Source organism: Gobio gobio (assembly GCF_949357685.1).
Source record: "Gobio gobio genome assembly, chromosome: 7".
Lineage (NCBI taxonomy): Eukaryota > Metazoa > Chordata > Actinopteri > Cypriniformes > Gobionidae > Gobio > Gobio gobio.
The window spans coordinates 54,213,327-54,227,515 of NC_137103.1; the positions used below are offsets into that span (position 1 = coordinate 54,213,327).

At 37.8% G+C, this 14,189-nt stretch overlaps 1 protein-coding gene across 1 annotated transcript in view; it reads right to left on the minus strand.

The window, feature by feature from the left end:
* Positions 1–9,226: 9,226 nt before the first annotated feature.
* The window catches only part of map3k13 (mitogen-activated protein kinase kinase kinase 13), a 48,581-nt gene continuing 43,618 nt past the window's right edge, over positions 9,227–14,189 (minus strand). Inside the window, 3 exon segments of the mRNA XM_079822415.1 lie at positions 9,227–9,537; positions 12,118–12,409; positions 14,022–14,092. Of these exon segments, the coding sequence (XP_079678541.1) occupies positions 9,436–9,537; positions 12,118–12,409; positions 14,022–14,092 (465 nt within the window). The 3' untranslated portion in view covers positions 9,227–9,435.

Below are 14,189 nucleotides of genomic sequence, written 5' to 3' on the forward strand. Positions count from 1 at the left end.
TGTCATTATTTATTTACCTCATGTCGTTCCAAATCCAAACCCGTAAGACGTTCGTTCTTCTTGGAAACACCAATATCCGACAGATTTATGTCCCTCCAGTGATATCATACGCAACTACCAATTTGGCGCTTCAAAGAGTTCATAAAGAGATCATAAAATTAATCCATGTGGATTGAGCGGATTTAGTCGGATTAATGCGTAACACGAGAATGAACCTCATTGGTTCTCGCTGAAGCTCAAACGTGATGCGTAACACGAGAACGAACCTCATTGGTTCTCGCCGAAGCTCAAACGTGATGCGTAACACGAGAACAAACCTCATTGGTTCTCGCCGAAGCTCAAACGTGATGCGTAACACGAGAACGAACCTCATTGGTTCTCGCCGAAGCTCAAACGTGATGCGTAACACGAAAACGAACCTCATTGGTTCTCGACGAAGCTCAAACGTGATGCGTAACACGAAAATGAACCTCATTGGTTCTCGACGAAGCTCAAACGTGATGCGTAACACGAAAATGAACCTCATTGGTTCTCGACGAAGCTCAAACGTGATGCGTAACACGAAAATGAACCTCATTGGTTCTCGACGAAGCTCAAACGTGATGCGTAACACGAAAATGAACCTCATTGGTTCTCGACGAAGCTCAAACGTGATGTGTAACACGAAAACGAACCTCATTGGTTCTCGCCGAAGCTCAAACTTGATGCGTAACACGTGAAAGAACCTCATTGGTTCTCGCTGAAGCTCAAACATGATGCGTAACACGAAAATGAACCTCATTGGTTCTCGCCGAAGCTCAAACGTGATGCGTAACACGAGAACGAACCTCATTGGTTCTCGCCGAAGCTCAAACGTGATGCGTAACACGAAAACGAACCTCATTGGTTCTCGACGAAGCTCAAACGTGATGCGTAACACGAAAATGAACCTCATTGGTTCTCGCTGAAGCTCAAACGTGATGCGTAACACGAAAATGAACCTCATTGGTTCTCGCCGAAGCTCAAACGTGATGCGTAACACGAGAACGAACCTCATTGGTTCCCGCCGAAGCTCAAACGTGATGCATAACACGTGAAAGAACCTCATTGGTTCTCGCTGAAGCTCAAACGTGATGCGTAAAACACGAAAACGAACCTCACTGGTTCTCGCCGAAGCTCAAACGTGATGCGTAACACGAGAACGAACCTCATTGGTTCTCGCCGAAGCTCAAACGTGATGCGTAACACGTGAAAGAACCTCATTGGTTCTCGCTGAAGCTCAAACGTGATGCGTAACACGAAAACGAACCTCATTGGTTCTCGCTGAAGCTCAAACGTGATGCGTAACACGAGAACGAACCTCATTGGTTCTCGCTGAAGCTCAAACGTGATGCGTAACACGAGAACGAACCTCATTGGTTCTCGCCGAAGCTCAAACGTGATGCGTAACACGAAAATGAACCTCATTGGTTCTCGACGAAGCTCAAACGTGATGCGTAACACGAGAACGAACCTCATTGTTCCTCGCCGAAGCTCAAACGTGATGCGTAACACGAGAACGAACCTCATTGGTTCTCGCCGAAGCTCAAACGTGATGCAATCTGTTCATGATATAAAGCGATCGAGTCTTTTCAAAAAAATTGGATTAAACTGCTCAATTGATATGGATTAGTTTTACGATCTCTTTATGAACTTTTTGAAGCGTCAAAGCTGTCATCGAAGGGACAGAAATCACTCAGATTTCATCAAAAACCTCTTTATTTGTGTTCAGAAGAAGAACGAAAGTCACCCTCATGTCGTACCAAAACCCCTAAGACTTTCTTTCCTCTTATTGTGTCATATTTAAAGACACAATTTTGAATTTGCGTTTTTTTCGGTTTTGCATTTAATTAATTATTTGTCTACAAATTCTATAATTTGCCTCCATCCCAATACTGAACAACACGACACACATTTACATCACACGTTAGTGGTAGAGTTAAACTCACGGGACACTATAGATATTCACAATCAAGAAAGTTCATTATTTGCATGCGTTTTAAAGCCTTCATTCGACTGCATATGCCCTGTTTTAACATGCGCTTTTCCGAGCGCGCGCACTAAACGCCTGTCAAACACGTGATTACTAAACTAAGTAGTCGTCTTACTGCACTAATACTGTCAAATACACACAAGGTTAACATAAACACAGTCGGTTGTGTCTAAAGTGAAAGTAAAATCGCGTGTGTCTGTATATTAGATGCACGCAGGTCTTAAATTGACAGCAGCGCAGCCTATAGTGAACACGCTGTCCTTAAAGGGACAGTTCACCTCTAAAATTGTCATTATTTACTCACTCTAATATTGTTCCAAACCTGTATTCATTTCTCGATGACAGAATTTTCATTTTTGAATGAACGATCCCTTTAATGTTAATACAACAACAAAAGACAAAGAGAAAATCACTCACTGCTCTTGACTGAAAAACTAATACAGTAGCTTTAATAAGAATCAGTGTATATTTTATGTGAAGTCTATGGAGTGTTTTATTTTTACATTTATTCATTAAATTTCATACTTAAATGCTGCTGTACAGCTCTGAGCTGCCAGTGTTAATCTTTATATATATTTATTTGATATTATACTATACACTAGGAATACAAGGGTTTTTTTAAGTAAAGTTTTAAGTTTAAGTAAGGTTTTTCAATATTTTAAGTAAAATAAAGAAAGAGTATTACAATAAAAAATAGTCTTTTTTCTCCTTAACCTCTTGCTGTTCCTGTCGCCTAAGAATAGAATAACAAAAAATGTATGTGACAAGCCATCAGAACCGAACCGAAAACCCTGGTTAAAAACCGAGGTATGTATTGAACCGTGGACTAACTGTATTGTTGCATCCCTAATGTGAACTAACCGCTTAAACTCAGTTCTGCTTCATACCTCATTAAGTGAACGGACAGGAAATACTGATGTATGGCTGTAAGGGATCAAACCAAACATCACAGATGCACAGAATGAGGAGGCGGAGAGTTTGGTACAGTACATCAGTGTTTATTCCATGCAGTTGCTCTGCCTTGATTTTACACATCACTCCTGTCGCACTGAGCACAGGCTATTACAGGAAATCGTCAGGATTGGTTGATCATAACACCATTCAAGATAAGGAAGGAAAACAGGGTGAGACATGAAACTAACAGGAGGAGGAGAATTAGCCCAGAGCTGAAGACATTCTGCACAAAAATAGTTCATTTTTAAATACCTGTATATGCAGAAAAAGCAATTCAAAACGGTTAATAGGACAGAGATGGCAGGATTTAGAGTTAAGACCGTATGACGCTGAAATTATCCTTTCATTAATGCAAGCCAATAATCTCCTGCCACGAGAATGAAATCTGAAAATATAATAAATGTACAGATATCCCCCCCCCCATTTTCCATATAAAAATAACAGCTTACAGGTGGAGAAAATAATTACCAAAATGTTCTTTTTTCCTTTGAGACGCCATCTCAACTCGTCAGTAATACTTCAATAAGAGACGAAAAACACAGAAATTAACATAAATCTTACTAGTGCATCAAAATAAATTAAGTTAAAATGATCATGTAGACCAGCTACAAAAAAAAAAAGACTTAAATTAATTAAATTAAAATCATATTTTACAGGATTTGCGATGGCTCTGCGGCCGGAAAGACTTCATACATCATCATACTTCAATACATCACGCACTAAAAACGCAGGCTTGATCTTTAGCGCGACACGGAAACGTTGAGGTTGGTGCGTGTAAAGTTCTCTTCATCTTGCGTCTTTAGCACATTACCATCATAATGAACAGAAATGACTAAATAATTCAATTGTACAGTAATAATGGCTGATATTTCCCCCCTCCCCAATGGGTCAACATGAAACACGGTTCACAACCCGTTTTACTACATTTCTGGGTGAAACGTGATATTAAGAGAGAGAGAAAAGGGGCGGAGCTTGATTTTACCCTTTTGTCGGCCATTTTGTGGTCAAAAATACCGAATTAAAACGGGAATCGTGCACAATAAACCAGAAAGTACAAAAAGGGTTGGTTTTGATTTCATGTTGACCTACAGTTTGTTTCCAGTGGCCTTTGCTTTGTTCATATTCAACGATACTGTAGTTTTAGTGTAGTTACATCTTGCAAGGCTCATTTTTAGTGAAGCTGCAAGTAGACGGAAAATAATAATACCATTCACAGTTTACTTCACATGCCCTATCCGGCTCAGCAACACATCTGGAGGACCGGCTGCATTTACTGATGATGGACGAGGCATTTTAACTAGTACTAGAACGTCTATATCTAAACACAGGGTAAATATGAATGCAACAATAATATATAGACACGCCGGACGATGCAGTGTCCCTTTCATAATGACAAATAACATACGCAAGGGAGAGTTTACACAGAGACACAGGTTTGGAGTTAAATGCATTTGCGAAACATTGTGCCTTATTGTCCAAAACACGAGCAAGACGAGACGAACCGCTTTTCCCTAGTGGAGACTCATTAGCACTATAAAGCATTGAACCTGAGCATTAAACCAGCAAAAAGCACGAGAACTTTTTCTTTCCTTTTCCGTTTTTTTTTTTACTCAAAAAAACTCCCGGTGTAAAAATAATGAACTCATATCTGCAAAAATAGAGGTCTTTTACAAAGCAGTTTATTTCCACCTCGCCTCACTTCTCGCGACGCTGCATCTGTCCAGCCTGCTGGACATTCATCCTGAGCGAACCATTCCCAATGGCCTGAGCGCAAAAGCGACGTTATTGCTGATTCACCCGCGGCCCTTAAACAAACAGAGCTCGCTTAAAGGTCTGTGCTTCTGCAGTCTCCATGAACGGCACACTAGAAACACACACAAACACCATCAAAACCACACCATACACATTAAAGACGCTATAGAGGGACATTTGAACCAAAAAACATAATTCTGTCACCATTTCTTCACCCTTATCCTGTATGACGCTCTTGCATGGAACTGTTACACTCTTAAAAATAACAGCTTCGCACCATTTTTGGTTTCCCAAAGAAACTCTCAGTGAATAATTCTGTAAGTGCCCCTATTATGCTTTTTCAAATATTACCCCAGGGCTCGACATTAAGCCGGTTCGCGTAAAGTAAATCCGTCATTCACTCACACAGAGAAATAGGGTGTCAAAATTGTACTTTTAAGGGTACAACAGCTTGTCGCTGGGACAGTACCCTTAAAAGGACATTTGTACCTGTTTTACTCCTAAAAGGTGCATATTAGTACATTAGAGTACAAATACGTACCTTAAGGTCCTACTATGAACCTTTCTGTGGTAAAAAAGGTACAAATGTGTCCTTTTAAGGCCCCAGCGACAAGCTGTTGTACCCTTAAAGGTTCAATTTTGACACCCTATTTCTCTGTGTGCTTGTCAGAGTAAAACATTTGCTTGTCCGTTTTTTTTGTGTGTGTTGTAAATATAATTTATTCTGAAGCAATATTCTCACCAGTGTTCAATCAGCTTATTTTTACCTTTTATAAAGGGCATTTTTTCCATAATCTTATTAAATATAGGCTATGCTTCAGCTTTCATTTTATTTTTTATTTGATCTAGAAATGAAAGGCCCACTGAAGTGCCTTGAAACACGCAGCATTATTCAATGTGTTGATGTGATTCCCCCTGAAACGGCTCAAGCTGTTAGCAGCTCCTCTCCTTTTTTGAAACAGCCAATAGAGACGGAGCGTATTTAGGCCACGCCCACACCGGGGGGGAAAACAATCCAACGCTCTCCATTGACTTTGCATTGCGTGGGGCTGCCTCATTGTCATTTCGGACTTATAACAAAAAACAGAACAATGTCTAAAAGCTGAAATGTGACGAGGTGTACAGCAAACAAGCTAAACAACACAGAAATAAGTTTTTATAAGCTGTCGACCCAAAAAAACGAGCGTTTAAGAAGATAAAAGTGGATACAGGCAATACGAAGTGAAGCTTCAGCTGAAGAATGAGGAAATTTTGGGATCCTGACACTCAGTGTGTCTCAGTATGTCTATGTGTGCAGTAAACATTTTGTCACTGTTAAGTCAAATATCCAAATGTCTGTTTTATATATTATATTTCCTGTCGCTGATTATGTTCCCCTCTAGTCGTCGTAGTTATCAGTGTAATATGACCCGCGCGCTCTGTCTCAATGGCCTGAATCCACTTTTTTGTACTTAAACGCTCGTTTTTTGGGTCAACAGCTTATAAAAACGTCTGGGTTTTTGCTTCTGGGTTTTGTTTAGCTTGTTAGCGTTAGCATTAATACCATAGTTTGACTAGAGCCTTTCTGTTTGGTAAAGCCAGAGTTTCCTCCTAATCTCTAACCGTTTATCATCATAATCTCCTCCATATCGCTTTGAAATACAGCATTCTGTGCAGAATTGAAATGGGTCCGATATGTTTTAGAACACACTAGCTTATTCATAACCTTAAGGCTAACATAATCATACTAAAAGCTAAAAAAACTTCCATTTTGATTTCAGGGGGCCTTTAAATTAGAATAAGACACTATAGGCTGTTACCAATCAAATTAAATAATTTTCAACGCAAACAAATTACAACTGCATTAAATAATGTCATGAAATTGTTTTAAATATGTTTGAATATACAAATAAGTAATAAACTAAACCACCAGTAGGTGGCAGCAGGTGACCGTCTTAATGAGTGAGTCATTGAGTCGATTCATTTAAACGATTCATTCAAACGGATGATTCATTCAAGAATGAGGCTGTCGTTTATGAACAGGTAATTGAATCTTTGATTCAACCGATTCATTGAAACGCTGAATCCTTCAGTAACACACACCTTTGCTGTGAGATGTGTTATGGTTCTGCTGAGATCTTTGTTTAGAACAATTTTTGCTGCTGAAATTGAACAAAAACAGTGAATATTGCATCTAAAATGTAAGTGACTTAATGTTAATGAATTGTTTATGAAACTGTCGTATGAAATCAGCCTCATTTTCAGTCGTGATGGTATTCAGGAAAACAGCACTCTTGCTCGTGTGATGTTGTTTAACTGAATCATATGTTATAAATATAAAAGCTAATGTTAACCGTGTGTGTTAACGGAGTTTCTTTGTGTGAGCGGCGCTCATTTGTTGAGATTTCTCCTTGAGAGGCTGTGCGAGCGTCAACTGCACAACCTGTTACCGTCAGTTCATTACACATTATATATTATCCACTATCGATCGCCAATTACACTAAATTAATGCAAAATTGTTGCATTTTGGTGATTTTCTAGTTATTTTTTGACGTTTTAATCAGCTTGTCCGGTCAGGCAAGTAAAATTCTCTTTCACTTGCCCCTTCAAAAAATCCACTTGTCCCGGACAAGCGTTAATGTCGAGCCCTGCTGCCCTTCATGCAGTGAGAATGTAAAAGATCTGCAAAGTTTAAAGATTAAAGTGCATGACAAAGAAAGTTAATGTCGCCTAAAAGAAAGAATTGATTCTGAGCTGCCAAAACCAGACGTCAGTAATTCCAACAATGTAGCAAATTTGCATAATGCCAGCCGATGGTGTTCATTGGCTTCTCGCGAGTGACGTCTACTTTGCCCCGCCCTCAAACAATGCCGAGTTTGGTTTGCGTTGGCAAACTTTCAACTTTGCATGCGCTTCAAAAGGAGGAGGACTCATGCTGGAATTGTTACGGAAAAACCACCACAACCATTCGTATCACTGTGTGTCAAACGCTGAGGAAGATTTAGAGCTGAAATTCAGATATACTGTAATAATAGCCATTTCATTTCTATGTAAGAGGTCGACCTATCACAACAGACTTGACCATCTGACCAATCAGAGAAGAGTAGACCAATCATAACAGACTGGACCATCTGACCAATCAGAGCAGACAAGACCAGACTCTTAAAGCTACACTGTGTAACTTTTTTAGTTTATTCTTAGCTAAAACACTTAGTTCTTTCAAAAATATATGTGCTCATTAATGTATATTTACTTCTTTCAAGTAATAAAGTATTCTCGTAAGTTTATAATATGCCATTGAAAATACATACGGGTGAGGGTTCGAATGCGGGTCGCCATGTTGCCCCTCCATCTTGAAAGTACATTAGCCAAAGAGGGACATACCCGTAAATTCAAGCTTCGCCTTTGGCGTTTTAACACTCGATGGCACCGTGTCGAATGTGGACGAGGTCGAACTAGAAGCCATGTTAATCTTGGACTAAATCGGCCACCGTAGGAGTTAAAACGAAATCGGAATTGAGAGGAACAGAAACTAATATTCACTGGATGGTCATATACCTTTTCACCACTAGATGGGGGGAAATATCACACAGTGTAGCTTTAAGATATGTGATCCTGTCTAATGTATATCACGAGAAAATTAAAGTGTTTTTGACCTTGGATGCATGCAAACCTATAACTATAATAAAATATCATAATAGGTGCACTTTAAAATAATCTTTTTGTAGTGTGAAGAACGTTTTAAAAATCTAAAGAACCTTTAGTGGAATGGAAAGGTTCTCAATGCCAATCATGAAGCATTATTTTCAAGAGTGTATGATACTTATGAAAGAACGAGAGTCAAACAGGTCCGGAATGACATGAATTATAGTGCGTTTTCGGATCAAGATCCCTTTAACTCAATCTAATGGGACACTGCATCTCCAGAACATCTACATCGTTGGTTTTTCACGTCGAGTTAAAGACGACGGAAGAAAAGAAACTCTTTAGGGTCGATGTCCGCTGCTCTCAGCTGGCCGTCCACAGCTTCAAACACAGTCCTGAGATGAGAAAAAAGCTGCTCCGGGTTCGCTTAAACACTGATTTGATCATTAAAGACGCCCTTCCAGTGGAGCAGTTGTTCTTTGACTTCCTATTTGTCCGTAGAGGCGAGCAGCAGTCGTCTGATTGGCTGATCAAATGCCGACCAAGCAGGCATGCTGGGATTCATCCACAGATGAAGTCAAACGAAACCAAAAGAAAAAGAGACATTGTTCCTGCTGGTGCTCAAACTAGAGTTACCCTGAAGGGCGTCGCTTCTGTAAACTCAGGAAGTAGCAGTTTTTGGACGTCCCATGTGTCTGTGGTCCCGTCATGGAATGGATCTACACACTTAACACTTTCCTCGACGTACCTACGGACATATATACACACATTCTTGCAGACCACAATCGTCTTAACCTAGCTAACTAGCTAACTAACCTGCTATTGAGTTGCCTTGTTTTGTTTGGGACACTCCAGCGCTAATACTCTGAATTTTTTCTTTTTGTTGGAATTCGAGTTCCTGATTTTTGTTTTGCAATTCCTCCAGCTCATAATAAAATAAATTATGCGTGTTACTCTAGCTACATTATCAGAGGAATCTGCCTGAGATGCTCAGAGAGAGAGAGGTGGATTATGGGAAGGGCTGGATCAAACGGGCTAAGGGTCAGGGCTGTATACAGCAGGCGTGGATTATTGCCGTGGTTTCCTCCGAAGGCTCACCAGGAAGAGGGAGCGCAGGGCTGCTTGTTCCTGATGGTGGCGTCAGAGCATTCTGCATCCGATGTATCGCAGTCGGAATCACCGAAATGCAGCGGATTCTGGCCGGAGAGATAAAGAGAGAGTTAGTCCAATCATACGCCACTGATCTGCTCAATATCTGATTCACCACATCTCGTCAGAAACACGAATGATTATTCTTCACGATATTGTCCGGTTATGAAATTGCAATTATGACTGTGTTCAGATTAGCCAAGATTCGTGGATGAATTGTTTGGATTGGTTCATTTAAACCAACCGTTGACCTAAAATATTTTATAAGTTCGCACGTTCACTTTTCTCTAATGATGGTTAATGGACACATGATATGCAGGTAAACAAATAAAATAGTTTATTATTTTGATTGTTTTTCATATTTTAGTTTTTCAAACTTTTTTAGTAATTTTATTTGATTGTTTTCATTTATGCATTTCTCCTAATATCAATTCATTTCAATTAATATTGATCTTTTTACCAATGATTTTATTTTTTTTATATTTTTTTATTATTTTATTTTATTTAAAAATATACATTTTTGTTTGGTAATTATAGTATTTTGATTGTTTTCGTTATACAATTTATTATTTTAAAATTATTCATTTTATTATTTTATTTTAATTTATTTAACATTTTTTAGTAATAGTTTTATTTAGATAAAGATTTTTTTAGTAAATGTTTTTATTTATGTATTTATTCTAATATAAATGTATTTATTTCATATTTATCTTTTTACCAATCATTTTATTTTTGATAGTTTTTTATTATTTTATTTAAATTTATTTAAATATATACATTTTTGTTTGGTAATTGTTGTATTTTGATTGTTTTTACTATACAATGCATTATTTTAAAATAATTTAGTTTACTTTATTTAACATTTTTTAGTAATAGTTTTATTAAGATAGATTTATTTAGTAAATGTTTTTATTTATGTATTTGTTCTAATATACATTTATTTAATTAATATTTATCTTTTTACAAAGTGTTTTATTCTGATTCTTTTTTTCTATTAATTTAATAAATTTTTTAGTAATTGTTATATTTTGATTGTTTCTATTTTTAAATTATGCATTTATTTTTTTCAAATAAAATATATTTTTAGTAAGCAGTTTATTTAGTTTTTATTTAACAATTATTTATTTTATCGTATTTCAAATATTTCATGTTTTTCAGTAATTGTTTTAATTTAATTGTTTGTATTTTAAAAAAATGCTTAGATTTATTTCAAATATTTATTATTTTTAGTAACTGTTTTATTCTTATTGTTTTATTTTTAATAAAATATATTTTTAGTAAATGCTTTATTTTGTTCTCATTTAAACATTTATTTTATTTTATTTCATATGTTCCATGACTTTTCAGCAATTGTTTTATTTTAATTGTTTGTATTTTAGGAAATTTTTATTTTATTTTGATTTATTTCAAATATTTCATATTTTAAGTAATTGTTTTATTCTGATTATTTTAATGTTTTATTTGTAATAAAATATACTTTTAGGAAGTGATTTATTTCATTCTCATTCAAACATTTTATTTGATTTCATATGTTCCATATTTGTCAGTAATGTTTTATTTTAATTGTATGCATTTAAAAAAAAAAATCTATTTTATTTTATTTATTTCAAATGTTCCATAATTGCCATTTTAACTGCCTGTACTCAAATATTTCATATTTTTAGTAATTGTCTTATTCTGATTGTTTTATTTTTACAATTAAGTATTTATTAAAACATTTTTAATGCTTATAATTTTTAAATTTGTTTTCGATTTGACATTTTTCTGAATGAATGATTATCCCTGCAGCAGTTATTAGCCTGATTTAAAGCGTTAGTTCACCCAAAAATGAAAATTCTGTCATTAATGACTTCCCCTCATGTCGTTCGACACCCGTCAGACCTCCGTTCATCTTCAGAACACAAATGAAGATATTTTAGTTGAAATCTGATGGCTCTGAAAGGCCTCCATTGGCACAATGGCACTTTACACTCTCAAGACCCTTAAAAGGCACTAAAGACGTCGTTACAAAGTCCATCTCACTACAGTGGCTCTACAATAACTTTATGAAGTGGCGAGAATAGTTTTTGTGCGCAAAAAAACCCTAAATAACGACTTATATAGTGATGACGATTTCAAAACACGGCATCATAAAGCTTCGAAGCGTTATGAATCAGTGAGTCGATTCATGATTCGGATCGCGTGTCAAACTGCCAAACTGCTGAAATTTGGCGATTCAAACTGCTGAATCGACTCACTGATTCATAACGCTTCGAAGCTTCATGAGGCCTTGTTTTGAAATCGTCATCACTATGTAAGTCGTTATTTAGGGTTTTTTTGCGCACAAAAACTATTCTCGCCGATTCATAAAGTTATTGTAGAACCACTGTAGTGAGATGGACTTTGTAACGACGTCTTTAGTACCTTTTAAGGGTCTTAAGAGTGTAAAGTGCATTGTGCCAATGGAGGCCTTTCAGAGCCATCAGATTTACACTAAAATATCTTCATTTGTGTCTGAAGATGAACGGAGGTCTGACGGGTGTCGAACGACATGAGGGTAAGTCATTAATGACAGAATTTTCATTTTTGGGTGAACTAACCCTTAAAACGAGCGGTCAGATTCATGTAGACGGGTCTGCAGCGTTCACCTCGTAGCTGTGCTCATCCGCACACAGTTTGCCCAGAGAGATCTGAGTCTTGACCCGGCGGACGGCGCACTCTTTATCCGACAGGCCGTCCGACTGAGTGGAGATGTCGATGGGGATCTCCGGCGTGTGGGACAGCAGCTCGTCCAGATGCTCCTCCTGACTGGCGCTGAGCTGCTCCAGTGGGCCGCTGTGGGAATGGTCACTGGTGTTGCCCTCCTCTCCATCAGACACAGACAGGTTCTCCGAACTGAAGGTGGAGTACGACTGGAAGCTGCTCATACAGCGATGAGGCCTGGAAGGGGACAACATTAAAGGATTAGTTCACTTTTAAATAAACTTTTACTGATAATTTACTCACCCCCATGTCATCCAAGATGTCCTTGTCTTTCTTTATAAAGTCGAAAAGAAATTAAGCTTTTTGATGAAAACATTCCAGGATCTTTCTCCATATAATGGACTTCAATGGGCCCCAAACGGTTCAAGGTCCAAATGACATTTTCAGTGCAGCTTCAAAGGGCTTTAAACGACACCAGATGATGAATAAGGGTCTTATCTAGCGAAACGATTAGTTTCTGCGAGAAACCCAGCATTATTTATGATATTATTTTACCTCTCATCAGAAAAACGCCATAACTTCCGCTAAGTGAGGTCAAATATGAGCCTGGTCATAGATATATCGATCGTAGATCCCTCATTCTACTGATCCGTGCAAGCGCTAATGAGGCATCTACGTATACATCTATATTTTGACCTCACTTAGCGGAAGTTATGGCTGAGCTCAGAGATGATCACGTTTGTCTGATAAGAGGTAAAATAATATCATAAATACTGCTGGGTTTCTCGCAGAAACTGATGGTTTCGCTAGATAAGACCTTTATTCATCGTCTGGTGTTGTTTAAAGCTCTTTGAAGCTGCACTGAAACTGTCATGTGGACCTTGAACCGTTTGGAGCCCATTGAAGTCCATTATATGGAGGAAACCCCTGGACTGTTTTCATCCAAAACCTTAATTTCTTTTCGACTGCAGAAAGAAAGACATGAACATCTTGGATGACATGGGGGTGAGTAAATTATCAGCAAAACTTTATTTAAAAGTGAACTAATCCTTTAAGGATGATTCTTTGTATGTAAAGCTGCTGAAGTGGAAAGATTATAATTGAAATCTACAAATGCAAATAGCTCAAACTGTTCTTTCCACTACTTTCTGAAACAACACGCTATGAAAAACCAAAATTCACAATGTCTCTGCCTGTAGTGTCTCGCGTTTAAACAATGAATCCTGACGTTCTACAGGCTAAAGGTCCTTTCACACTGGACGCGATTTTGACGCGTGAATAATTTGCGCGATGGTTTTATTTTTTGATCAGCTGTTTGTGTAATGTGTGCTTTCACACCGAACGCGAATGTGCTGTGGCGAAAAAACGATGTTTATTTTTTTCGTTTCGATGTCGATTTTTGTTAACACTCGCATTGACAGAAAAGGCTTAAACCAATCACATACAAGGAAACAAAGGTGACGAAATGTCCAGTTGATGTCACTAGCCATTCAATCAACATTAACCTTTGCCAGGTATGGCATTTCTCACGAGATTACAGCTGTAGTTGTGTTTACAGCTGTACAGATGCAGCTGTGTTTGCCCACTGTAGGCTACAGATATTAGCTATAATCAATAAAAAAAAAAAAAAAAATTATCTAATTGCGTCCGCGACTATGGAAAGTGAATGTGTTTCCGTCAGTACGACTGTGGCACTTAAATGTTTACATTGTGACTCAACTGGAAATATTCGCTTTTTCGTTACGCGTCCGGTGTGAAAGGGCCTTAATGGCTACAGAAACACAGCTTTAAAGATTCACTGATCTGGAGAATCATGAATATGAATTATTGATCATCGAAGCAGACTCACCGTTGTCTGCGTGGAAACTCCACCTCACTGTCAACCTCTCCCTCCTCTTCCTCAGACGACTCGTCTCCCGCCTGACGGACGCATGCAAAAGATCATGTGTTAAATCCATCAGGAATATACACTCACACACACAAAACATCTGGACCAGATGCAGCTTCACATCCCCAT